The 24,818-nt window shown below is 41.0% G+C and overlaps 1 protein-coding gene across 2 annotated transcripts in view; it reads right to left on the reverse strand.

The window, feature by feature from the left end:
• ADCY2 (adenylate cyclase 2) overlaps window positions 1-24,818 on the reverse strand; it is a 229,686-nt gene that overhangs the window by 142,006 nt on the left and 62,862 nt on the right. Inside the window, exon 3 of one of the 2 annotated variants that reach the window (XM_063326198.1) lies at window positions 20,121-20,282. The exons of the other annotated variant lie outside the window; for it this stretch is intronic. Coding sequence (XP_063182268.1) covers window positions 20,121-20,282 — 162 coding nt within the window. The remainder of the gene's footprint in view (window positions 1-20,120; window positions 20,283-24,818) is intronic. 2 annotated transcript variants of the gene reach the window in all.

Consider the following 24,818-nt stretch of genomic DNA (forward strand, 5'->3'; position numbering starts at 1 on the left):
ATTTTTTTGAGGAACTACTGCAGCAGGTGACTATCAAAATAGCGTGTGATGTTACCTGACACGTGGTGATTTGGTCTTTAATTAAGGTCAGCATGACCTAGATCATAGCAAACACCTCCAAGCCTTAATTCTGATGGGAAAACCCATTCACAAGATAGAATCCAGTTTCCTCTATGTTAAGAGAAACAAATGAATCTGGATTTTAAAGCGCAGGTATAGCGATGTCAGAGTGGATACAGAAAGGCTCTTTAGAAACTCCATGACAGACGAGCAAAAACAGATTTTGCTTTTCTTCTTTTTGTCTTCAAAGGTTGTCAGAGGCAGTCACCATCAACACTTACTGCATGGGAGGGGGGACCCAAAACCCTCATGAGAATTGTCAGGTGAGTAATATAATATTGATCTGAGCAACACTCACAGGTGGCTGCCTAAGATTATTTCTTACTCTTTTTTCCCCTGGTTATCAATCATTTCTATTTAAGTATCTACTCTGAGCGCCGACGGCCTCTTCTTGTGTCAGTCTTCAGACCAAAAGGCCCACTCAGCACTGTGACCTGCTGGTCGTGTGCCCCGCTCTAGAAGTACCAGCTCCTAAATCTTCACAGTTCATTGGAAGGCAAGCAGGTAATCTGTACCTAACTCACATGGAAATCAAAGCATTCTGTAAAATATTCATAAGTGGCTTTTAGGCACACAAATATCTTTGAAAATTTGGTTGCAGTTCATTTACATTGCAATAGCCTATTTGCACTTCAGTCACGTCTGGCAGCGAGCAACTCAGGGGACTGTTTTATTCCAACTCATCTCGTCTTGTTTCCTTCTGCCAATCACTTCCCCCTCCTTGAGTTTGTATGCATCTCATGAAGCAGTCCCGACCATCTGGAGCCCTCGCCTTGTCTTTAAGTAACTCAGTAAAGCAACTCCTCCTCTCAAAATTAAGGCCACTGAGATGCTGCTCATGTGGCAGAAAAGCCCCGGCCTCCCACAGCTTTTCTAAGACCCACCACTGGTTGGTCTCCTTATCAATCCACCCCTGGCTCCATGACCACAAGACAGACTTCCCAGGGTGTTTTGTGTGGGAGCTCCTTGTTTTCACAGTCGTGGCAAGAGGGCTGCTGAACTATTCTCTGTTTGTTATGGTGGTCTTGCAAAGTTACAATAAGATGGGCAGAGCTAGTCTGCGCAACTAGATTTTATGGTATTTTAAACTAGAAGTTTGATAACAAAGATGGCTGGTGGTCCACAGGAACTATTGTGGGCCCACGGTAAACCAAGATTCAGAGTGGGGGAACCACTGCTAGAGTGCAAATGAAAACTGATTCAGTTAAGCTAGACAAGACTATAAACTATGGCACCAGATGATCCTCGCAGCTCCTTCTGGCTTTGTAATCTATACCTTAGCCTTTACTCCTGCTTGATCAGCACACTTAAGACCCTAAGGCACTTTCTGTCCCTGGAGAAGTAAGGTTATAATAATTTCCAGGCTCATACTGATGATAAAATGCACCTCCTGTTCCAGGTGAAAAATATTTACATTCCCCACAGTGCAGAAGGAGACAACAAACAAAATCGCAGTAAGGAAATCCATTGAGTTACGTTGGTTTTTACAAAACTTAAAAAAAAAAATCATTCTGCTATCTTAATCTACCATCTGAAAGATCTTGAAATAAAACACAATAATGATATTCATCATATCTGCTGAGAATAGACAAGAATATGGCCAAATGAAAAGCGTTCTTTTCCACTTCCAGATCTGAGCTCTTCCTTTGCAATAATCTTCCTCAAAATAAAACATTATAGCATGTTACAAACATTATATAGCATGTTTGAGGTCAGATTGTGTGAAGGTAAATATTAAAATCAGCATTTAGTCAATAAGAAGATGGAAGAAATGGAGTTATATAGCAGAAAGATGATATTTCAAAGGACTTCAAATAAATCAACAGGACTTCATGAGACAAAGCCAGAGATACAGGTCAGCTCTTCTGAATCCCAAAGCAATGTACCGTGGCACTTTGGCACTGATGAAATGTTATCACTGCTCTATCTTTAGAAAACACATAAGTTTAAAATAGTTATATAAGTGAATACGGCTTTGGCTTTACTTTTTTTTAATCCATCTTAAGTAGTTCTTAAAAAGTTGAAGGGAATTAACTTCTACTGAATGTCTTTTAATTTTATTCTCTACGACACCGTAAGGAACAGGGGAAAAAACCCATCCAAAACAACAGAACAGGCAAAGCTAGCTGCCACAATAAAGTATTAATCCTATTTGCTGTTCTCTTTCCAAAAGCTTACTTATGTAAATAAATGTAAGGGTGCAAGAGACTTACCAAGTCTTAAAAATATCTAGGGTTTTTAAAGATAAATAATTATTTTTCCATGTACACTGGAGTTTAGCGCTGTCCCTTACCTCTGCTACCTCATCCCCCAGAATGCTGTAAATGGCAGTGAAAGAAAACTGAATATCAACACTCTCAATCTATGTAGGAGGTATATATGCTTGCTCATCTAAGCCTGTCCAGCCCCTCCAGATCGTCTGACTCTCAGAGGAAACTGCATTCTTCATGTGGTCTGCATTTTAAGCTAGGAGCAATCAAACCTGACAGTCTGTTGCTCACCTCATGGGAAAGTGCACAAGGTTGATGAATGAACAGTAGTGTGAGGCAAAGATTTCTATACTTGGGTTCAGTCCTACAATATTCAGACGTGCTTAAACCCAGCTGGACTCACTGAACTAAAATGGAAGGTACTTACACACAAACCTAACCAAAAAACCTTGCTAGCCACAGCTGAAAGACAACAGTATAGTGTGGAAGTATTATTCTAAAAACACAGTCCAGAGCCTTTGATTTGCTACTAAATTTACATGTGTAGGAAGAGGGGAAACAATACACCTATTTATCTGTACTATATCTATTTTTATATATATAATTTTGCATATTATATACACATACATACACTAATACTGTCAAGACCTCATATAATGAGAAACGTTTCTTCACTGCTAAAATAATGAATTCCACAGAATTTATCATGAATTTTACCTGGAAATTATGGTGAACTATCTGGTATCCATAATATGAACAGATCTGCAAGCCTGAGTTCAAGGAAACATGTATGAGGTTCAGGCCATACATACTGCAGTTCTACTTTGATCCACGTCTTGGACGCTTGTTAAGGGAAGACTCTAATATCTGAAATGTAACACCCCTTTGAGATGCTGCTTATTGCTCGGTCTTTTGTGAACTGCATTTGTCAGGATGAGGCACAACATCCATGATGCATTCTGAAAGTTCTCTCATCAGCAGTTACACAATTATCATTGCCTTCTTTTGGCATCCAGTTAATGAGCCAGTAATTGCATTATCATTCAGACACACGGCGATTTTTCTTTTTTTGAATTCATGCCCATACATATGCATTTTTGATGGATACAATTTTTTAAAACAGGAATACAGTTATCTTAGAAAAATCAGGAATATTAAACTATTCTTCTAGGAAGGATTCTTTGCCTGCTCCAAAGTATGGTTTTTCATTTCTGACATCCCAAGAAATATGGATACAGAAGCATACTTTTTTTTTAAAGATTAATTTTCCCAATCCTCTAAATTAGCATTTTTCAAGTAATAACAGTTCAACAATAATAATAATAATAAAAGTAATAATAAATAGCAACCAATAAGCAACAGCCCTGCAGAAAAAGTCCTAACTGCTCAGGTTTTAGAGTAATGCAGTATAATCATATTCCCTCTTCTATCCTTTGGAATTACTTTTAATGAAAACAGACCTTAACATTTTAATTTCTGACATGAAAAGCAAATGTATTTATTTCCCTCACTTCACTCTAATAAATGCATAACAATTCTTTTGAGCCTCCTTCACAACCCACAGAAGCATGTGCACGTTATTAATCAAAATATTCCAAGTGTTCACCTCAAAATTGCATGGGTCAGGTCACAAATTTTTCATTTCCTTCACTAGTAACATTTCAGCTAATTTGCTCTTGCCTTGAGGATCAGGCTTATCATTTTTTCCCCCTCTTTATTCAGGGTCATCAGAATTTCAATGACCTACTTCCTTACTAAACAAGCATGCTATGGAGTATTAATGGATTTTCTGTCTTGCAGAACGTGCTTTCCTATTGTGAAAGGGAAAACTCCTTTCAGATCAGAGAAAGGCAACAAGGAAGATCAAAGGTATAGAATGGCTTCTAAATAGGTAAAGATAAATAATTTCCGATTCTTCAGCCTGGGAAAGAGATGATAGGGGAGACTGTGACAAAGGTTTGTAAAATCATAAATGCTCCGGAGAGGGTGAACTGAGATCAACTGTTCAGCCTTTTCCACTGTAACAATTTGGGGAACGCAGATTAAACAGATAACAGGTTTGAAACAAGCAAGAGATGGTTCTTCTTACAATGCAGTTAAGGTGCTGAACTCCTTGTCAGAAGATGCTGTTAAGCAAGATGCAGTATACTGAAGGATTTAAATAAATAAATCCCCAAATAATTTATTTTTTTTTTTTTAAAAAGTTCCTGCCCAGATCAGAAAAAGAAGAAACTGGTTTGTAAGAAACAGGAAATTTTAAGAAATGAGGAAAAGTGGGTTACAAACCAGGGTGTGAGATAAGTAGAAAGAAGAAATAAATAGTGGGAGAAAACTTTCAGCAAATTACAAGGAAAACATCAAATTCGGAAGGCTAAAATAAAATGGTAGACTTTTGCTAGTTTATAGCCAATATGAACCAAAGGATGCCACTTTCAGAGCTATCAACACGAAGGCCAACAGTCACAGTTTTTAAGAAGGGAGGATTTATTTTTCTTTCCATAGTGCAAAAGAAGCCAATTTAACTGCACGCACTTTGACTGCAAAAGAGCATCGCAGCTACAGGGGAGCATCAGCCCGAAGCAGTTAAGCGCGAAGGTGAACAACCACGGATTTCCCGAGCCTTGCTTTCCCTCCTGGCTCCTCAGTTCCCTAAGGCACCTCATTATGCCTCACAGCAAATCATCCAAATTGTGCCTAGCATTAATGAGAATCTGGACACCACTATCTTCCTGGTACTGTTGTCACAGACTATCTAACATGTAATACCAATTTTTAATGAGAATAGAAGGAATCGTGTTAGTCATTTTAGGGATGGAAAGAGCATTCATTACTATAGATCCCTTTTCAGAAGCTTTATTAGTCAACCTGTTTCTCAAATTTCTGACTTAACTCTAACAGCCTGGGCTCACCTCTGCTCTTTATCCTTACATTTCTTTCAGTGCCTGCAAAAAGAAAAAAAAAAAATAAAATAAAAGGTACACCACCACCTGAATGGATGTTCAGTGTCTCTCTGGGGACAGCATTTTCCACTCTGGCAGTCTGCATAAGGGAATCCTTTCCATAAACATACACAGACCCTGCTCCCTGCACACCCACAAGGACTGCCTGCGGCACTCTTTAGCTGTCAGGTATCCTACCAGTCCAGTAATTGTGGAGCAGCATTTTCACACTTATTCTCATTCTTTTTAACTCTGGTACTGCTGTGGTTGCCTGGAACTCTGATCAGCAAATGTATAGTGAAAAATCAATTACCTCGTCATGCAGTAATACATATGCCTGCAACTTACCCAGAAGGAGATATGAAATTTTTAATGTTTCTCACTATGACATGGATTCAGGGCTTAGCACATCCCACATGTGAATACGGAGGAAAAGAGTGCCCCGAGAACTGATGCTCATGTGAGCATATGTCACCTCAAGTAGTGCCAAAGAACAGAATCCCTTTTCTGGAGATTTCTGCAGATGGAAAGAGACCACAGGAAACTTAAAACCACAACCATGCTATTAAAAGAAACCATTACATGCAGCTTTCAAGGAGAAGTATATGGTTTTATTTACATAGTACATGTGGTTATACTGATTTGTTTAGGCAGAAAATAATTCTGTGACCTAGTTTTGTTAAGAGTGACCAAAAGAGAGCGCAAGACATTTAAATCGTTCATTTGTAAAGAGAAGAAAGTCAAATCTTCATCAAGATCATTGAGAAAAATCACTTCCTACACAAAAGCCATAATGCTGTTTAAAAAAATATATGGAATGCTATTTGAAAATATATGGTTCTGGTCTATGTTGGAGGTCGCCAAATCTGGTAGCCTGACAGAAGCTAAGTTGCTGCAGCAGCACATCCCCTCGACCATCCCATTGTGAGGCATGTGGGCACACATACCTACAATACACATATACCCATGGCCAGCCATACAGATGAGCACAGACAAAAACACAGCACTTGGGCAAACACAAGCTGCACCAATGTCCTGATCCCGCTCCCCTCTCTGGCTGACCAGGATGAATGCAATTGTAGATAATGTATCCCTCCAGTATCCTGGCCATAGATACACAGTCTGTTCAGTAGCTGGCCCCTGAATCATGGAATTGTCTAGCTTGGAAGGCACCCACACACACTAACAGGTCTCTCCTGTCCAGCTTGGACCCCCTGCTTCCTCCATTAGCCAAGCCACACAGCCTCTGGCCTCTCCAGTATCCGACCCAGGTTTACAGCCTCATCTCCCAGTCACCAGCTAGTCTGGCCTGACTGGGATCACACAGGCTGGGATGTGCACCCACAAAATACACACACAGGACAGTCTCTCCATCTGCCCCCACTCTTGGGCCCCTCTGACCCATGGCCCCTTGCCCCATAGCTGGTACTTAGACCTCTCACACACTCCAGTCTCTCCAGCTGCTGCACCACAGACACACAGACCCCAGTGACCCATGGTTCCCACTCCAGTTGCTGCATGCAGACCCCCATACATATACATGCACACAGAATATGAAGTCCCTTCATCTAGTTAGAAATTGAGGTTGAGAAGAGGACAGGTCAGACAGCATGGCACAGGGGACGGGCAGATAACTGTACTGTACTCACCAGCAGCTTGTTAACGCACCATCAACCCCTTTTATTGCTTTACCCCTCTGTTTTCCCATGCTTGTTCCTCCCTTCCTTCCCTCCCCTGTGGCTCCTCCCCTACACATCCCATAGTAAGTCTTGCACAATCCAAAAATGCTCTATCCCTGCATCCCATAACGAGGCCCATAGCCTGCTGGCAGTGACCCCTCCATCTGTAATGTGAGCTGGGGACCAGCTCTCATTGACCCACCTGGTTGATGGTGGTCACACCTAGACATGGGAGTGATGGCTCTCCTATGACAGTCCAGTGAGAAGTTGGGTGCCCCAGTTGCTCTGGTTGGATTATTGTGGTTCCTCTGTCGTTCCCTGCTCCTTTGTATTTTTTGGAGATTAGCTTTTAATTAATACAGACCTAACAGCCTATCCAGCTGATCCAACATGGGAAAAGTCAGTGGAGTTTGGAAAGTACAGGCATGCACATTAGCGGAAGCTTGTGACAAGGGGAGTATCTAAATCCCTTGTTAAAGTAGGGCATGCTTTTTCCAGCAAGGACTGCCTGGGTGCAGCTGCCTTGACTTCTCAGTCCAGCAGTAGCATGAGGAGGGTGGGAGCCATTGCTGGGGCTGCTCCAGCAGCACTGAACATGGCTCTCCAGCACACCTTCTGCTGCCTAACTGTGGTCTGCCCCCACCAGTGGGGGGAAAGAGGCAGAGCTTTGCCGCCTGGCACCCATCAGCATCAGTTGCACGTCTAAGCCATGCAACAGTCAATTCAAATGCAGAGCTGGGTTTAACGCTGACTCTGCTGAGGGAAGGGGTGTCACAAAGTGGGATATTTATTTGCACTCTACTCTAGCTGAACAGGAGTTTAAAGGTGACTGAAAGAAGGATTCAGAACGTGTTTACAAGGGTTGCTGCTTGCTCCCCCACTGTCCTGGGCAGGCCAGTTCTGCTTGCATGCAACCCTGGGATTTGACGCAGGAATACTTTTAGCTAATGCAGCTCAATGGAAGCCGAAATAAAGTAGCAGAGAGAAAATAACCAGAGAACGATTTAGGGGACTACGTGTGCAGCATGTGCAAGAGACTCTGAAGTGACACGGTCAATACCAATAACAATAGAAAGGGAATCATCTCTGCCTTCAGAGGTCATCAGTGCAGCATCAATAGACTAAACTGAGGTGAGAAAGTTAGCCAAAAACCCAAGGAAAACATTCACCGTCTAAGCTGCTGGATAGCAGAAAAAAACCACAACCACGTCATCACCGATGACCGAACAGCAAATGAGGCAAAATCTTAGAGCAAACAGAGCAGCACTTAGTTCTCTGTACTGAGAGTGTTACCAAAGGTGCCTTATTATCTACCTTTTAGTTTTTCAGCATTCCGCTTCTCTTACTTATTAGCATTTATGCTTTTCTCACCATTTTTTCATGGATAATTTCCATCTGTTTCTTCTTGTTCCCCTTGTCCCTTTTGCTGCATGTTCTTTTTTATAGCGTGACCATTTCTACTGTTTTAAGAATTTCAAAGTGCTATCCTATACTTATTTTACTTAAAAGAAGGGGATGAAGAAAGAATCAATGACAAGTCCTAAGGGTCTTAACCAACCTGAGTGGATTTGATGTTACAAAATTAATTAGACATGGTAAGTAAGTGGACCTAAATAACACATTAGCACAAAAGAACTCAGTTGAAATGCCACCACTTCACTGCCCAGTTAGGCTCAGAGGACACTGTCACCACAGCAACAGCCTCTCCGGGTGTCACACTGGGAGCATACCATCTCCTCTCTCCATTCCTGCCCACAAGTTGTCTGGGAGAACTTATCATAGTCACTACGGGCCATTCCTTCCACAGGCCAAATTTTAATGACTCTTTCCATAGGCCAAGCGGTGTATAACCATCCAAAACATCTCTATCAGAAAGAGAGAGAGTGTGTGTGTATGAAAAGGTCAGCAACAGTCAGCATTCAGAGATCATCAGCAAAACCCCAGCAGACCTCTGGCAGAAGCTGAAACTCCACCTCACCACCTCCATACTAGAGGAAACAGGATTATTGCACACCTCCTTCCTATTTGCATTCAGAGTGTGAAGCTCTCTCTCATGCAAGCTGCTTCAAATCTTCTTGACTCATCCAAACAGTTCCACTAGAAATAAGTATGTGAGTAAATGCTCATCAGGACACAGTCTCTTCCTGTCTGCAAAAAAAATTTGGGCAAGATCTCATCTCTACAAGTCTTGGGACAAAGTGTGACAAATAATGCCAATAAATAGGACAGCCAAATCCTGCTGTGGTTAGACTGAACAAACATTGCTCTGATAGAGCCATTGCTGAACTAAGACCATACAGAGTGAGACAGTATTCAAGACAGAGAAAATTATTCAAAGGCGGCCCTGAGAAATCTTTTAAACAAACAGAGCACATCTCTTCAGAGTAAAACTCAATTTTGGCTGCTAAAAGACCAGAGTGTGTCTACTGAGGAACTCAAAATCCCATGCTTCAGACTTTGAGATACTTACTTGCACGGGAAGAGGCATCATTCATCCTTTTCTGAAGCAGCAGATACTGGCAACAACTGTAGGAAGGACAGACACTGGGATCATGAAGTCTTCCCACTTATAGGATCAGTGGAACCAGTTATCCTTGGTTAGGAATCAAGGAGAAAACTTTCTCTGGGTCAGATTGATAAGGATGTGGAGGGCACCTGCTTACCTCTTCAGCACTAAGAACAAACATCTGCTGGGATCATTTAGGGTGATTTTGCTCAGGTGTTTGTTTCTTGCCCTCCTTAGGTCTTAATTACTGGCCACCTATCAGTCTGTCTTAGTTCTGAGTGTCTATAAGCAGCTGAATCTTCTGGACAGCTGAATTGTTTCTACACTGATAATTCTAAATTATTTGTTAAAACAGTGTAGAGGGTTGTGAATTAGCTGTGCTATTGTATATCCAAAGACACTGGTGCTGCCCTAAGGTTCGGATGTACCTCTGCAAGCACAGCTCTGTGTTTCCAGAGGAGCGTGAGTGCTTTCATGCAGCTCGAACTCTTAAAGCCCGTGGACTGAGCTAGCTCTGTGCAGAGCCAGCTTGCTTACTTCAAGCCTGTGTTCTTCTTGTCTTCTGAGCTGACAGCCTGCTATACATCTATGAGAAAATACATCCTCAAAGTGACAAACAAAATAAAACTGCAAATAGATTCACGAACATAACTTTATGTCTGATAAGCCACAGCCTATGCTTTTTTTTCAGACCGCTGCTATCGAAGTTAAAACATATAGAACAAAACCAGTAGCAGTGGAGGAGCCGAGCATCAGCTGTAACTAACGTTGTCCCACTTAGAAACCCATAGAGCTAGCAGAGTCCACGCAGGTGACCTTTGCAGCAAATGTGCAGCATATAGTCCTTAATATACCCAGAACCCGTTTAAACTGAGGCAGATAAACATGATTTATTATATATAATTAATGAGAGGCATAAGAGAGATGCAATTCCTTCTCAGGCCAACACGAACGGGTACTGATGCCATTCACTGGCTGTGCAGTAACAGATGTACCTGGAGAAAGGAAAGGATATGCTGTGTAATAACCAAAGGTGCAATCCCTGGGAAGAATTAAGAGTTACTTCAGGGGTTCAGATGATATCCTCCTGCTGGTGAAGCAAACAAGACTGGAAGGCAGTTTTGAGCTGTGACCACCACTGCTGTATTGCTGTATAGCTGTCATCTTGCTCGCTAGTACCATTTTGATCTGGGACAACCAATATTTTCCCAGAGCCTTGACATGTCTTAGGGGACAGAACAGGTCAGGTATTATTTGGAGAAAGTTGACACCTGGCCATCCTGTTTGAGGAAGGAAGAAGGCGTGGGAGTTTAGGCAGGTAAACATGAGCTGTGCTGTGCCACCCAGCTCCAGGGCCAGAAAACAGCTCCCCTTCTACCAGCAGTGTAGCTGTAGCTGCTAAGAAAAAAAAAATTATGTGGCAGAAGTTTGTGTTACCTCGTTTGCTTCTGGCTTCCGCTTGCTTTTTTGGGAGCATTAACCGATTCCATCATGTGCTTCCACAGTGCCTACAACATTGGCACTTGGAGGCTGTAGTTAATAATTAAAAATCAGGCAGGTCCATAGCCAGCGCTTTACTGAAACACACCGAGGACCAACATATGGCAGAAGCAGTCTGAGGGAAATGAGGGCTAGGCAAGGACTTCCACAATTGAGCACTGGCAGGAATGCACAGAAATGCAAGTCTTGGAAGGTGACTGGAAGAGGAATGACTTCTGTCTGACCAGCAGAAGGTGGTGGCAGGGGCTCAGAGGACAAAAAGATCACATCCTATTGCAGGTGTCTCCCAACAGAGGCTTGAACCACTGCAACTTCATTAAGTCAGTAATTTGTGGAGGGTGGCATCTCAGCTGGATTTTGACTTGCTGTGGTGGGTTGACCCTGGCTGGACACCAGGTACCCACCAAAGCCGCTCTATCAGTGCTCTCCTCAGCTGAAGAGGGGGAGAGAAGATATAATTAAGGGCTTGTGGGTTGAGATAAGGACAGGGGAGAGATCACTCATCAGCTACCATCACAGGCAAAACAGACTCGACTTGGGGAAAATTAATTTAATTTATTATGAGTCAAAATCAGAGTAGGGTAATAAGAAACAAAACTAAATTTTAAAACACCTTCCCCCCACACCTCCCTTCTTCCTGGGCTCAACTTCACTCCTGATTCTCTACCTCGTCCCCCCTGAGTAGCGCAGGGGGACGGGGAATGGGGGTTGTGGTCAGTTCATCACACCTTGTCTCTGCTGCTCCTTCCTCCTCAGGGGGAGGACTCCTCACACTCTTCCCCTGCTCCAGCATGGGGTCCCTCCCACAGGAGACAGTCTTCCATGAGCTTCTCCAATGTGGGTCCTTCCCGCAGGCTGGAGTTCTTCATGAACCGCTCCCGTGTGGGTCCCTTCCACGGGGTCACAAGTCCTGCCAGCAAACCTGCTTCAGCATGGGCTCCTCTCTCCACAGCTCCACAGGTCCTGCCAGGAGCCTGCTCCAGTGCGGGTTTCCCACGGGGTCACAGACTACTTTGGGCATCCATTTGCTCCAGCATGGCGTCCTTCATGGGCTGAAGGTGGATATCTGCTCCACCGTGGATCTCCATGGGCTGCAGGGGGACAGCCTGCCTCACCATGGGCTTCACCACGGGCTGCAGGGGAACCTCTGCTCCAGCGCCTGGAGCACCTCCTCCCCCTCCTTCTTCACTGACCTTGGTGTCTGCAGAGTTGTTGCTCTCACATCTTCTCACTCCTCTCTTCAGACGCTGCAACCCCACAAGTTTTTTTCCCCCTGGTCTTAAATACGTTATCCCAGAGATGCTACCACCATTGCTGATGGGCTTGGCCTTGGCCAGCAGTGGGTCTGTCTTGGAGACGGCTGGCATTGGCTTTGTTGGATATGGGGGAAGCTTCTGGCATCTTCTTAGAGAAGCCACCACTGTAGCCCCCCCTCTACCAAAACCTTGCCACACGAACCCAATATACTCGCCAAAGGCTCCTCTGCGCAACAACAGGTGTTTGCGCTACTGATCCCTCTTATTTTATACTACACTAAAAGTGTCTGACAAGATGGGGAAACGTATCCACATCTTGATAGTGAAAGGCATTTTTCTTCCACTGAATTATTGAAAATAATGTGTAGAGATAGATACCTCTACGAGTGCATAAAATGACAAAGCATCATGTCTAGGATGAGTATCTCACCCAGAATTTTATGCTTCAGCTACAATAAGAAGTAATTCACAATAAATTTGACAAATAATACCAAGCCATAAAGGTACTAAACCATGACTGAAAAGGCTAGGCAATGCCTGTGAAAATGAAAAGAAAACAGCAAAACTAACTCCGTTGGAGGAATTAAAGAATCTTTACTCTAGAAAAATTACCTGCAAGGACAGTATTATAAAATTCTGAATGCATAGATTTGACCTTTCACTGGTAAGTTATCTACATTAATGTCATCCTTAAAAAGATATGGAATACAACTCCCTTGCAAAAGGTATTCTGTACGGTGAGAGTTTAGTTGCTGCTCCAGCAATGTTATGCGAGAGAGGAAGGTACAGCCCATACAGCACGCTGCTTTCTGTTCCAGTTTAGAAGTACCGTAATTTCCAAGCACCTGTTTAACTGTTATGTTTTTGAAGGTATAGCAGCCTTAGGACTGAGCATTCTAACATAGTAATTTCATAATTTAATTAACATACTAATGGACTGTCGACTTGTTCATCAAATAAATTTATATTTTGGAAAACTAAAACTGCTAAAAAATTGTCATTTTTAGGATAAGAAGTGTAAGCTAAAGTAGTATGAGTGATAAATAAATATACAGGTGAAATTAGTTGCTGATAAAAATATTAACTTAAATGGAGTGAACACAAAAGGCAATCTGACCCTTTCAGTAAAGCTTAAGAATCACTGCTAACTGGAGACCTTTCCATGATTTTAAAAACAATTGGCATTTATTTCTTCTCTGCTTTGATGATTTCCTACATGTCTCACCAGAACTATTTTCTATGCCTTTCTTAGATGCTGATTTTGGGCTGCAGGTAAATGCTGCTTTTGAAAACCCACATGGCCACCTGTACACATGATTTCATTTCATCACAGCACTGCAATTCTCAGCCTTTGCTGAATTTTCCATTCTATTAAGTGTTGCAGGTCTGCTCTTTACAGCCTTAGGGACTTTCTGGAAGATGTTCACGTTCTCCGTGTTAATGCTTGAATACTACGAAATGCAATTATGCATTCTCCTACAGATCTATACTCTTTTAGGCAAGTGGGCTCTTCATAAGCATATCCAAACTGTGCAGATTGCCTCTAAGAATTAGTGAAACCCAAAGTATACCTGCGGATTGTAAAAATTAGTTTAAAAAGCATGGCAGCCGGCATTTCAATATCTGCCTAGATTTAAGCATGAAATCAAGAGTAAAGAAACATGTGCAATAATTAAAAAAATAGGCCTACTGTATTGCGCTATGCAGGACATAGTGTTCCTCTCTCAAACTGGTTTAAGAGAAGGGTGAGGGATGGGACAGCAATAGCTGCTGCTGCAAGAAATACAGTCTCCCTCCTTCAATAGCAGTCACTGCCCTCCACCCCTTCAGCAGGGATAACAGCAACTCATTTCGTGTAACTGTGCAGGAGAAAGAAAGCAGGAGTTGTTCAAACTGCATTACCTTCATGAATAACCGTTCCCCATCTCCTTCAAAAAAAAGGTATTCAAGGGAGAAGGATACATTCAACCCATGGCAACAGCTTTTAGCCATTCAGACTACTAAAATTCCTATGCGCTTTAAGCTTTCACTGTGTAGCTATAAAGCCTCAGGGGTTATACAGTAATGAATGTACTTAAAGACACGGTCTTTTTTCACAGCCTTTTTTTTAATAAACATGATTTTTTTCTTTTATTGCATGATAACAGCATAAAACAACTTCTATTCTATTTCTGAGCCCTAGAGCTGTACATTTTCTTCTTTTATTAGCCAGTGAATACTGGTGCTTTTTATGTTTATTTTGCATTATGCCACTCCATTACATAAAACATTTTTTTTAAATATCATCACCTATTAAATATGTTAACAGAGAGGTTTAAATCAGTGGTCTATGCAAAGACGTATATGCCTATATGCTGCATGTTGAGTAGGATATCAAAATGTATATTACAGATATCGTATCCAATTTGCCTGTCATTGAAACCCTGTCCACCATCTGACACTGTCAATTTTATTTCTTTCTAGGAGCTGATAAGATATAGAAGCATAAGAACCACTATCAACTCTGAAAAAGCTAACTAGATCTATGGAAAGATTTGTAATTTATTTAGGTATGGTATCTCCTTTTAGATATTTCCCTTAAGTATGAATTGCAAAACACGTGTTAAGCATCGTCTCATGAATCTTGATAGAAATAATCATGCAATTATTGTTAGGTGAAGTGATCAAAAGCTGTGCACACACACACACACAGAGGAGCAGAGAGACACGATGGTGGGGAAAAGCCTGAATAACACCCAGCTACTCCCATCGCAGGGGCCATCGGCCCACCTCCACAAGCCCAGAGTGGGCACAGAAGCACAAAGGCAGGCAGGAACCCAAATTAAGGACCCAGAGGAAGCGACACCCTGTCCAGGCCCCGCTCCGGGCTGTCCCAGGGGAGCCTCAGCCCCAGCGCCTGGTGTGACACCCATCTCCATGGGTCATCAGGAACAGCTTTCCAGATCACCCCTCGGACTAAGGGAGGTCACTGCCCAGGGGCATGCGACACATGATGGATGCAGGGCAGTGCAAGACTTATTATGGGATGTTTAGGGCAGGAACCAAAGGAAGGGAAAGGGAGAGATTGTGGTGGTTTGGGCACTGCTGGTGGGAGTCTGGGACAGCCTGGAAGAATCAGTACAGCAAAGGCAGTCGTACCAGAAGGGGTTTTGTTCATCAGGGGGTGGCTGCTGAAAGTGCTCTGAGTGTTGAAACACTTAATGATCCAACCACTAGGACCCAAATAGCAGGCTGGTGACTAGCCAAAAAGAGGAAGGCCTGCAACATGCTATCAAAATTATCTACCTAACTTTTAAGGGTGTCTGTAAAATTTAACCTATCGACATTTTCAAAGATTAGGTGGGGTCCCATTGCAGCCTGCAGAACCAGGCCTCAAGAGGAGGCATCTGGACCACCAACCTTTCCATGCAGGAACAAAGAGGTTCTAGTAGCAAGAAAGTTAGAGATTCAAATAGGAAGATTTGCGTGATTGCCAAGTTAAAAATCAATGGCTATGGCCTATTCAGGAAAAAAAACCAAACCAACTAATCCACAGTGGGTTGAAAAAGGGAAGGTGGGTTATTAAAAAAAAAATAAAATTACTAATTTCTTAGTCACTACAGATCTTGAACCAACTTATACCAAAAGATCACGAATCAGAAGGCAAGCAGGAGCCACAATCTGGATATACAGTAACACTAGCTAGTGCATATACACCAGCAGATCACGTAAGAATAATAAGAATAAGGACGCAGCTTCGTCTTTAACTGTCCATAGCACATAGGATAAAATTTGTATTGTAACAGGAGACCTCAGCCTAGTTGATGGTAAATGAACAAGATGTCGAGGATATAGCCTTGGAATTTTCCAATTCAAACATTCTTGAAAATAACAAAATTTTCATTTAGCATTTGTGTTTGTCCACCAGGACAGAACATTATCATAGGATTTATCCAGGCTACGAGAAAGGAGCTCATCACACAAGCAAAGCCCAAGCGCTACTTACATAAAATTGTTACAAATTGTTTCTTTTGCTATATGCATTCTTGAATGGAGTAAATAAATAAATAAATAAATAAACAAAAATGTTCACATGCATCCTGCCCAGTTACAATTTTGTGCCTCTAAAAGGGACTGCTTTTACAGTGCTGCAAGGAGCTGCCAAAAAATTCCCCGAAGGCAAGGAACACTAGTTTAAAGAAAAAAGCCCAAACCACGAAGGACAGTTTGTAGTGATTTAGCCACAGTTTGGAAAACATTTAGCCACAACTAACGAAAAAGATTACAACAGCAACAAAATTGCTTGTCAAGAGAGTAAAACAACAATACTTTTTTAAAAGACTAAAATGAAAAAATCACACTCCTCATATATAACAAAGACAAAAAGAAAAATGGAAGCTTACAGGGTGTTTAATGATTTTGGTTAGCTCTTTTTCAACAAATTAAGAACTAAATGACCTCTAATGATAGTATCAACCCATTATGAGATCAGAATGGTTGAGCAGTTAATAACAGAGCAGGAAAACGCAAGTATTTGATTAGAATCTGTTCTGGTTTGGGGAGAAACAGATTACGTGTTTATAGCAAGGGATGGCAGCAAAATACTGTGCATTCCATCAGTAACTGAAAGGGATGTTAAGTCGCGAAGGTCTTCTGAGCCAAATGCTTTAATGCCATAATTAGAGTCGTGTCCTCTTGCAGCAGTCCTAACCGCCGGGCTCCCAGGAGCAGACAGAACAACATCCTCTGCTTGGCAGTAGGATGCTCACCTGGAAAGATGGGGCAGAGTCCTGGATTCCAAACCGTATGCCTTGTAAGGGCTAGGATTAAAATTTTCAACGGTAAAAAAGCCCAAACCATACATACACAGTTACTTTTTCATAAACCGAGACTGGTACACAGGGCTCTTTTTCCTCCTCCCTGTCACAGATCCCATAGCTGTGCATTAAACTGCCCACAGAACTGCAAGGTATTTTACTGGTTATTTCACTGTAGAGCCTGTGTCTCCACGCTGAGCACTGCAGAACACTAACCCCTTTGTAGACCTAGCCCCCTATTAGCATTTGGCACTGCTGCAGCTGCTCCTGGCATGTTCCTCTATGGCTAACGCCCACGTTGCAAGAAAGACGTTGACGAGGCACAACTAAGGACTCAAGAACTCTGAGTGATAAAAGGCTTAGGCTAGTGCAAAAGTAGGCAACTCATTTATTTTACTGACAAAAAGGAGATGAGGCAAATTCATGATAGTCTAGAAGTAATCTCATGGTAGAAACAGAAATTGGATACTATTGGGTCTGTCAGTCTACCAGAGGAAAAAACGAGATACAGAAGCTGGGTGACAAGGCTAGACAAATTCATACTAAGAAAGAGGAACAAAACTTTAACACTGACAGACAACCACCGTGGAAAAAAATACAATGGCTTGTGGAAGATCACCTCCATCATTGCCAATTTTTAAACCAAGGTGGATTCCCTCCCCCCAAAAGACAGGCATAGGTCAAACAGAAACTAGTTCCTGTAACCAGCAGAGTCTGTTGAAGGATTCTTTATCCTGGCAGGAGGCTTTTGCCTCAGTATCTCTGACTGCAGCCAACACTGGACAACCAAGAGCATGCTAAACCTTTCAGCTTTACTGAAGCTAATATTTAAAACTTTACAGAGGACAACAGAAGGAATGACAAAAGCAGTAAGGGAGGCTCTGACAAATCTCAAAATAGACAAATGCTTCTGAACATCAGTTTTCCTCTACTGATAGACTGAAGGTATGACTAACTTCCAAAATGCTATGGGATGCCAACCCATAGCATTTTTTTTGTTGTTGTTAATTACACACACTTATCCTATACCAACTTGAGGTATATCACTGACAAATGTTATTTCTCCTTTTAGTGTAATCGGTATCTCTAATCTAATTCTTTATTTGCGGTCTCGATTTTCAAAAGCAAAGAACACAAAACAAACATTATTTTGCTTACACTCCAAAGTATAAACAATAGTAATCTAAAAGTGTACAGAGGGCAAATGGACTGCGATAGTGGCAGTTCCACACATTCGTAAAAATGCAGTGCACTCCGTACTTTCAGTAACTGCCAAATTATTCAGAACATTTAGTACACTTTACAAAGAGAGAATAGAAAATTGATAACATCCTAGAAATTAAATACTCTTAACAAATTTGCAGATTACTAAAAGACTTCCACTCTTTCTGAATGAAACAGGAAGTTACAGAAGAGGTGAAAGAAACTAATTGTGCATCACAGCCCATGATTTATTTCTTTTCAGTTTGGAGATATGATGTGTCTAAAAATACAATATCTTCTGCAAGCACTGTCTTAGATATACCAAATTTTAATGGTCTAGAAAGATAGGCAGTGAAAATTCTGCAAACAGCAACTTTAACCCAAAGCACTTTTAGGGAAGGAGTGGCAAACATTAATACTGTTTTATCAGCATATCTATGCCCAGAATAAAAGCCATAGGTTGACATAAAACCAAGAATAACATTCTCCCTGATTTATTCCACTACAATTATCAATAACTCCGTTACTGAATTATTAAAATACTACATTGAGTGCAGATGACTACAGTCCTTGCTTAACATACAGCACAACTTGGCAACCTTGGCAGAAAACATGCAACTAACCCAAAGCAACAAAAGAAGAGCAAACCCACTTATCTCACCATTTGAAATGTCTACAGACAACTACATCTTAGAACATATTTTGTTTATGGGACTTCAATTCCAACATTCCATATAACACAGATCTGCAGCCATATCTGGAATTAAAATGTATTTTCCTGAACAACAACTTACAAGGCACGACTTGTGTAAAATTACTGCAATTTTGAAGTTACCTGTTGAGGCACAATGTTTTTCAAAACAAGGTTCAAGTAACTTAAAAGGTAAGTAGAAGCTATTTGCTTCATTCTTCATGCTATTCACAATAAATAGCATGATGTCTACCTTTCCTGTTCTACTGGTATGTTTATAATAATGTACATACTTTTAGGCTTCAGTGTAATTTTGGTGTAAAAGTTAAAATAATTCTGTTTCCCTAAAATGACATAACTATGTTAAAAACAACCCATGTGTTTGCTTTTCAAAATGAAATCTAAATTTTTCCTCAAAAATACAGATTTCTGTCAATGACAGCTGGGATCGTCACATTACTACAACAAAAACTGTAGCATTTCACCGTTTAAGACATCTTCTGCAAAACAGGAAGGAAAAAAACCCTCCTGATATTTGTATTTTAAAAATCATTGATCTGCAGTATGTCATGTAGTGAAGTATCAGAGTTGATTTACCAGCCAAGACCCAACAGCAAACACAGATGGGTTCTCTGAATGTCACGGACCCTGGAGACAGCCAGTCCCCTTCAATTAGGGGGGGCACCCAGGAGGAGGCTGTAAAATTCCTACAAATGGCTGAGAATTACAGAAGAAGGACAAGCCCTTGGAGAGGGCATGTCTTCACAACAGAGCTTCAATGCAGCACACCTCAGGGTATTCAAAGGAACAATGCTTTTTTTGAGTCAAAGATAACACTGATACCTGGAAAAAATCCCTGGTCTTGGAAGTTAGTTAGGTTCTAACGAGGTGAGGAGAGGAGCAATGTGGTTTACATACCAGACTGGTAATGCAACTACCACAACATGGCTGGATCACATAATTTTTCGAGCAACGTTAGTTTTCACACTGGTAAGCGCTACGTGGCTGTAGATTCTACCACTTAAGTGTGCTATTCAGCAAGACATAACATTACTGACACCCCCATTATCAGAAAGCGACCACTCGTGAATTAAGTCTGTAGCAATTCTGAAATGAAGACAGAAATAAGTTTATGCTCCCAAGCACCCACTGAGGCACTCCTGGCTCATTTACCAGGCTATTCAGTGCACAATTAATCATTAATTCCACAAAGCACCTACCTGCCAAACCAAGTGCTCCTTTACAACAGCTGTACCTGATAGACAGACGCTCAGCACAATCGTATGAGATGCAGAGGTCAAGACGCTGGCAACTATAGCGTCCCTCATGTTGAAGGGCAGCATGGTATACACCACAAAAATAATGAACAAGAAAAATGATACCTGTGCAAGACAGCAAGACAAAAAAGAAGCATGTCAAATTCACTTTGGAATAACATTAAAAAAGTATCATTTAATTTTGAACTGTCCTCAGCATAAAGTTACACATCAGTTTTTTACAAGAAAGTTACTGCTAACCACTGCAGAAAATCAATTTAGGAAGAAATAATTTTTAAAAGTGTTGGAAAACTTACATTATATTTGATTTAAGAAGTTCAGTTTCAAGATACTACATCATGGTTCAAGAACTACACAATACTCCAAACTTTTCAAAATTAAATTCAAATTTATCTTTTCAAATTTCGATTTTATTAACTCTCTGTTTACAGTTAGAGTGTAGTTCTCCTGGGACTGGTGGTTTCTGATTGTGAACTGCATTACAAAACGATTTGCCAAAACCCTCCACAGGGCCTAAATTTCAATGCAGAGAGATTTCGTTCATCCTCATTCACTAAAACCTCACAACTTAATATAACATCCCATTATGCAAAAAAGCCCAAGTTCAGCCAAGCATTTTTGTTTAATAATATTATACTTCATGTGTATCTACATAATGTATGTCAAATTCCATTAAAACACTACATTTTAAGGTAATACATTTACTTGGACATGAAAAACAGTTCAGACAGTCACAGCCCATAAACAGAATTTACTGTTAGCTTCTTTTTAAGGGCACTAGCATCCACACTAACTTTATGGAACAAATTCTCCAAATGCGCAACCCAACCTGTAACAGCAAAAGGCATTCCTTCACTATATATACAAAAGATTATATATTTGATGGTATGCATATGTTGCAAACTCAACCACATATTTGAGAAAACGTAACTAGATTTGGGACACAGATTTTGCACACATAAGTAAGTGGGCAATTCTGAAAATGTGCCAGCTTGCAGATAATTATATCTCTGTGTAAGTCTTTCCATCAGTTTTAGTTGACTTACAAGCCTATTCACCATCTAACAGTTGTATACATATCATTTAACTCAGAAAGCTCCCAAGCAGGTATGAGCAATGATAATTTGTTGCTCACTTCTCTTATTGTCAGTTTGTTTTCTTCAGATTTGCATGTGATGATTGCATAGTCAAAACTGAACCGTAATGTATGTGTATATACAAGGCAGCAGAGGCATTATTCTCCATCATGGAGACAGAATTGGATGGAGAAGGAAGTCCACTTCTGGTCTCCACTCATCTTTCTCCAATTCCTCCACTAAGATCAATCCAGCTCCTTCCTGACCACTGATACTCCTTTTGATGCTGCCCAACTCTCCCATACGCCCAAGAGTCAAAAAGTTCAATAGCATGAAATGAAACAGAACTGCAAAGGACATGAGGGATAATAAATAAATGAAGTAACAAAAGGACAAAGGGAAAACTTTGCTTCTGTACTCTTCCAGCCTACCAGCTGATCGCACAAAGAAACAGCAGTGTTTGGCATCCGTTTAGTTTCAGTCCTCCCTAAAAGTTTTAACTGTGATCAGATGTTAGTAAAAACAACAGCAAAGAAAAGGATGTACAGATTTGGTCTAGATAAGAGAAGGGTTATGTAAGTATGATGTTTTCAAGTTGTCCTGGCTGGGTAAAAATCAGCTGCGGTACCGAGAGAACAAACTGACAGTCTCAAAACTTGGGAAAGACGGACAAAGTTCTGGCAGGCTAGAAAAGGGAAACACAGCATGTGTCTTTGAAAGGCTGGGAAAAAGGCTAGGTATTAAGAATTGGTCAGCTTAGCTTCAATTCCTGGAGCAGCAACAGACCAAATAATAAAACAATTCATAATCAAGAGTTCTGAAAGTTAAGAAAAATGTAAGTAATAATAGCCAGGGTGACTCTGCTGAGAACAAATCGTGTTAAAGCAATCTCATGTTCTTCTGTCATGATAACTGGGTAGGGGAAAACCTGAAAAATGGGTTAGGAGCAACAAGGGATGTGAAAGGTCCTCTAATATAGGCATAAGATAAGTGGATGCCAGAGGCAAAACACCTTACCAGCGAGTAAGACCAGCTGCCTAAGACATGTTTCCAGTTAAAAAATGGTTTGAAGAAGAATCCTGGACCCTAGTTCTGGAAGGATTTAAAATGCCTCCAATCCCAATGACTTTTAATGAAAATGAGGTTTTGTTGTTTCTAAGTTTAGCTTTCTAATTATCTAGGGGAAAGATGGCATTTACATATTTGTAAGATTTTTATGATTAGCAAATAAAAAATTTTCCTTCTCGGTCTTGTCACCAAACAATAGAACTTGCATATTTTCTGTGCTTGAATATGGTTTGACTTTATAGCCAGACTAAATGATCCACCCCTCTCGTGAGGTCCATAGAATCATTGGAAAAGACCTTTAAGATCATCAAGTCCAACCATTAACCTAGCACTGCCAAGTCCACCACTGAACCATATGCCTAAGCACCACATCTACACGTCTTTTAGAGATGTCCAGGGATGGTGACTCAACCACTTCCCTAAAACTCATTAGTGGATGTAAGATATGATATATCTATGATTATATCATATATATTCATATCTATGAATATGAATATATATGAATATCCATATATATTCATAACTGTGATATGAATATATATCTATGATATGAATATATATGAATGAATCTATGATATGAATATATCTATTCATATCTATGATATGAATATATCTATGAGTTACATATCTATGATATGAATATGATGCTGTTGCTTTTCAACTTTGACATAAAGCATACTACTAAGCACATAAAAAAGATTTTGGTATATTGCAATGCTTCTAGTGGTATAAGCGGTATCAGCTCCAAATTTGTTATAGTGCTCTAAATAAATATCTTTTCTTTAAGCTACCCCACTCCTTTCCTTGGTCAGAATACATGGATAATTTCAACCTTCCACAACTACAAACAGAGAGAGCTTTTAGAAGTTTCAACCCCTTTTGACATTACGTATTCACACCTCAACATCAAACAGGCTGAGTTGGACTGAAACTGTGTTAAAGAACACTTGGTAACAAATTCACCTGTCAATTCTTATATTTGCATCTTGAAGTTTGGGTCTGAGAATGCTGTTGCAAAGCAGGAGAGATATCAGTCATGCTAAGACAGAAACTCTCATCCAAAATGCACATAGGAATAGCTCCTGCCAATAGTTCTTGATTCTTGGCCACAATCCTTTTCTCTTATTTCCAGTAATGGTCTAATGACTCAAGGAGTTGAGAGCTCCGTTTATCACAGAGGTTCCTTTTTTATTTCACTATAGCTCAAGAATATTCTCCTCAGGTACCCTGATATAAGATGTTTCTACTCTTCATCTTGATAGCAGAAATGCATAGTATGTAAGGCTTGGGACCTTTCAACGTATTTCAAAATGTTGCTGTATTTAAGTTTGATACTGTGGAAGTCAATACTTGAAGGCTTCCGAGTCGCGTGGTTCTTCGGGTAGAAAGAGGAGACAGGCTTTCTGGACTGAGTCACAGTCTGCAGAATGGACAGCAGCCCTTGACCCTTTTCATGATCGTTTTGTAAGAATTAGAAGAGTGCTGATACAAACACTAAAAAGCAGTGATGTCGAGCTCTGAAGGACCCCACTATCCCATTGCAAGAGTTGCTCATGTGCATCACATGCATGTCTGCATTTGGGGTGTGTAAAGACAGTGTCTGTAAAGACAGTATTAATATACAGTGCACTATTTTTGACACTATTAAAAGCAGCCGATTCCACCAAAGTGTGCCATAACCACAAAGCCCGTCACTGTTTTGAAACTGTCTTGGAAGCAATCGTTGATGTGACTCATCACTACAACTGCCTAGTTGAAACACACTTTTTGTCCTCATCTGAACTTAGACTGCTTTAGGAATTTGATGCTCAGAGGCTTTTTCAACAGGTTTATGTTATCCATACCTTGGAGATGGGGAGTATTTGGGCATTGATGGTATGCATCACAGCATTCACTTTTGGTTAACACCAGTGTAACATCTTACAGAGAAGTACGCGGCTTTCCTGCTTTGATTGAGGGGTATCCAGGGCTCATGCCCACCATTCTTGGCTGTCAGAGCTTAGCAAACTCAGAGTGTGTTTGCTGCTCTGGGTATCTTTTCTCCCACGCTTCAGCAGTGCCACATTTTCATCTACTGTGTTCTTTTCCACAGTGATTTAAAGGATGATAAGCGGCCATAGCGTGGCTGTCTAGGTGGATATGTAACAGACTATTTTTCAGCAGATTTTGTGCAGCTGCTTTCAGAAGGCCAGGGAAAGTTCTCACACAGATTGCTGTAGTGATGCCATCAGAGAGACTTGGACACCAAATGGGGTAATGACAGCATGGCATGGGAATTAACTGATGATCACAAACGCTCATTCTTCTCACAGAACACAACATAAAACTATAGGTAAGCATCTTCATGCATCTTGCAAAATGGAAAGATTATGGCTGTACAGGATAGAGAAGTAGCTCCTTCTTTAAATCAAGCCCATTCTGATTATTTTTAATGATGCCATTTTTGTCCCAGCATCTCCAGATGTGTCTTGGACACTTCAGACTCTGACCTATACTG

The sequence above is a fragment of the Chroicocephalus ridibundus genome, chromosome 2 (assembly GCF_963924245.1).
Source record: "Chroicocephalus ridibundus chromosome 2, bChrRid1.1, whole genome shotgun sequence".
NCBI lineage: Eukaryota > Metazoa > Chordata > Aves > Charadriiformes > Laridae > Chroicocephalus > Chroicocephalus ridibundus.